At 47.7% G+C, this 3,894-nt stretch overlaps 1 protein-coding gene across 1 annotated transcript; it reads right to left on the bottom strand.

The window, feature by feature from the left end:
• Positions 1 to 999: 999 nt before the first annotated feature.
• On the bottom strand, positions 1,000 to 3,468 carry slc52a3-2b (solute carrier family 52 member 3-2b; the record flags this gene model as incomplete). Its single annotated transcript, XM_084444773.1, has 3 exons — positions 1,000 to 1,212; positions 1,699 to 1,822; positions 2,432 to 3,468. 3 exons carry the CDS (start codon positions 3,466 to 3,468, stop codon positions 1,000 to 1,002), a joined length of 1,374 nt encoding a protein of 457 aa, XP_084300899.1.
• Between the last annotated feature and the right edge of the window lie 426 nt (positions 3,469 to 3,894).

Genomic DNA, 3,894 nt, shown 5'->3' with positions numbered 1-3,894 from the left:
TCATCAGTTAATAAGTGATAATAATGGGCAACCTATCTAAACCTATCAACCTACCTAAATCTAAATCTATGCAAGCAAAGACAGTGTCATCATATCGATACCATAATATGGGTAAGACCATTCTAAGAGGAGAAGTCGTTTTTGTGTGTGTGTTTTTTTTTATAAATCGGTATCGGTATTGGCCGATCTTGAGGAAAATAATTGGTGATCGGTACCGGCCCAAAAAATTCTGATCGGAGCATCCCTAAAAGCTATCATGTCTCCCTGTCTCATTCTTCCTGCATTTCAGGCAATGGAGGTTGGTTGTCTTTTTTTGGGAGGCAACAGGGAGAATAAAGTGTAAAGAAGTAATTGTTTAGTTGCTTAAGTAAATAACCAACTTTTTATGAGATATTTGTTCTCTCTTTTTAGGGAAAAAGAAACATAGACACTCTGATGAAAATGTTTCAACTGTGAATCTGGATATTTACATAATTATATTTGGGGTTGTAATTGGGATGGATATACTATGCGCCTCACAAGAGCCATGTATCTACTCGCACACAGAAATTCTAGTTTCAAAACGCTCCAAAAAGCGTCATTTGCATATTAAAATCACTAAATATTTCTTACGCGGGAGGATGCCCCCGGACCCCCCTACCATAACTTGGTTTTGGACCTTGTCACCTTTTTCACTCTCAGGAGTTTGCAGGTCTGATGCTGTTCCATTGTCTGCTAAGTAAGCTGAATCAAGTTCACCCCGAGTATTTGCCAGCATTTGCAAATTGCTTTTGACCCAGGTCTTCAGAACAGTACAGATGTGTTAGCCTCTCAGACACACATCATGTGTTGCAGCATGAATACATCCAGGACTTCACACCCTTTGCACAATAACTTCAGATACACTGTAGTTAGTAAACACTCACACATATAACTACAGTACAATATATATCTACAGTATAATACGTCCAGTGTTGGACACAGTCAAGTGTTTCATACAATAAAGCAGTTTTTCCTCCCCTACTTTGGGCATTTTGTGTTACATGGGTCTCCTGACCTGAAGAGTCCGTACACACTGACCAGAGGGAACATAGACATGGCTCCCAGCATGGATCCCAGCTGCACTACAGCCCCACACCACACCAGGGCGCTGTGGCCCTCATCACGCAGGATCACCCCTATGATTACCTTGACGTAAGACAGAGTCAGCACAAACAGGATCCAGGCTACCACCTGCGATAAAGAGGAGAGACATGTCAGAGCTCTGTGAATGCTGCCATTAGGTTGACACTCAAATGACTTATCTCTTATAATTTGTTTAGGCCTACAACACACACAAACACAATTTTCTACTGAGCAGTAGGCCTAGGCCTTAATCTACCTCACCTTTTGCCACAAAGGTTCTTGTGTTTTTGATTAAATTAAATTTAACCATCGATAAGGTTACGATCAGGCAAACCACATCCGCTGATATCCAGTATTTTATCTATAGAGTGGGACAGTGTGCTGAGCAGACCAAGGTCACTGTTTCAAATAATTTCAATTACTTGTTTGTGTCAGGTGGGTGGGGTTTGTCATCAATCCTCTCTTTGTTTTTGGTAACAGCCCATTGGTTACATTGTGCCAGACTAGAGCAATCAAGCAGATATAAGTAAATGGTTTCAAATAGTATTTAGCCCGTGGTCTGGTGCTCAGAGGGGGGGAGGGTGGTTGTCTTACTATGATGGCAGTTCCTGAGGGGCTGGTAACCAGCAGAGGACAGGGGCTCAGGGCAGCCATGGCCATGATGTAGGACCCAAACCCCGTCCCCAGCATAGTCAGAACCCACAGCAGAAGCAGAGACCTGAGAACACACACAGGAGGACCATATTTCAGAGATCAATACATATCTACAATACAAACATCCTCAGAACAATATCAAACTGTCAAAACTGTCTCTGTTTGCATCTGAAAATATATTTAAAATAAAAATGATATATAAAATGTATAATAATAATAATAATTATTATTATTATTATTAGTAGTAGTAGTAGTAGTATTATAAATGTATATGCATTTGTGTAATTTGTTTATTTCATGTCTGGCTGCACACCAAAAATCTCCTTGTGAGGTAATAAAGTTGACCTTGATAACTCAGGATGCATGGTCAGCATCTAGGGTTAGGGTTAGCCAGATAACCCAGGATATGTGGTTAGCATGTAGGGTTTGAGCTAGTCATGTAACGCCAGTTGCGTGTTTAGGATGGAGGGTTTGAGTTAGTCAGATAACCCTGGAGGTGTGGTTAGGATGTAGGGTTTCAGTTAGTCAGATAACCCTGGAGGTGTGGTTAGGATGTAGGGTTTCAGTTAGTCAGATAACCCTGGATGCATGGTTCTAGGGCTAGGGTTAGTCAGATAACCCAGTCCCCGGATGCATCGTTAGGATGTAGGGCTTGGATTTTGGCAGGACTGACCTGATGGGCAGGAACATGGCGATGAAGCAGGCCAAAGGGTTGGCTACAGCAGCCATGGTAGCAGCCAAGTGATAGGCCTGGTTCCCGTAAGGCAGGCAGGAGTAGGACTGCACCGAGGGCAGCACGGCGTTGGTCAGCGCATTCGCCCACGCCAGCACCGCAAAGATAAACACCACCTCCACGCAGCTGTACGTCCCAGCCCCGAACGAGCTGCGCAGGGTGAGGCCCACTACGGACCTGATCATGGGCTTCTCCTCCGGGGCCGGGGGGTGGAGGGCAAGGGCCTCGCGCTTCTCCCCCCCTACACCCCCCACACCTCCACTGAGGTAGCAGTCGCCCTTCCTCTCCCGAGCCACGGCCGGGTGGCGGTTGAGCAGGACAAAGGCCGCTAGGCACACCACCATCATGGCGCTGAGGAAGAGGAAGAACACCCGGACCGAGAAGTTAGCCGGCTGATAGTGGGCCTGCAGCTCCCCATTGGCCAACGCTGTGGTGTTTCCCAGCATCCCATTGGTCAGGTTGGTCGCCGTGGCATTCCGGCAGTGGACCACACCCACCCCCTGTATGAGAGCCACTAGTGCGGGCACCAGGCCGCTAAGCCCCTCCCCCACAAAGTATGTAGTGAGATACTGTGGGCGGAGCCTGGTCATGAAAGGCAGGAAGGTGACAGAGGAGGTGCAGTCCACCACGGAGAGCAGGAAGCTGAGGACCAGCAGAGGCACGCTGGTCTCAGAGCCCCCTACAGGCACGGAGGACCTCCAGAAGAACGCCAGCAGGAATGTAGCGAAGATGCCTAGACCCACGATGGTGTAGATGACGGGCCGCTCGTCCAGGGAGCCCGGGCGGAAGTGGTGCATGAGGGTGATGACCAACGGGCCCACGTTGGCCATCTGGATGAGCACAGTGAGGTAGGAGGGCAGGTACCAGCCCTCTGGGATGGCTGGTACCACCAGGGGGAGCTCCACCCACATGCCGTTGATGGCCATCCAGGAGCCCATCCCAAACAGGCAGGCCAGGACATGGGTCAGCAGGGACATGGTGGTGGCCGGAGGGAGGAGGAGTCAGTCACAGACAGACAGGTAGCAGAGGACAGCCACAGACAGACAGGTAGCAGAGGACAGCCACAGACAGACAGGTAGCAGAGGACAGCCACAGACAGACAGGTAGCAGAGGACTCAGTCACAGACAAACAGGTAACAGGGGACTGAATCACATGTCTGCAGATGTCTGGTGAGTGTTAGAGGACCTGAAACATAAAGAAATCAATGGGGAAATGTTGAAATGAGATACCAAAGTCAAAAAATGGTTTTCCAACATGTCATGCCGTCATTTTATAGATATATAATCTTGTTTCCAATGGACTAGCCTTGATAAATGAACAAATCAAGGACTGTTGTAATGCATGTGATCAAGAGTGTTGTAAGCAGTGCTGCGGTCTGTCAGACCATCGAATGTTGTCATTG

The sequence above is a fragment of the Borostomias antarcticus genome, assembly GCF_949987555.1.
Source record: "Borostomias antarcticus genome assembly, chromosome: 10".
In the NCBI taxonomy this organism is placed as follows: Eukaryota; Metazoa; Chordata; class Actinopteri; order Stomiiformes; family Stomiidae; genus Borostomias; species Borostomias antarcticus.
This window is presented reverse-complemented; position numbering and strand designations above follow the sequence as displayed.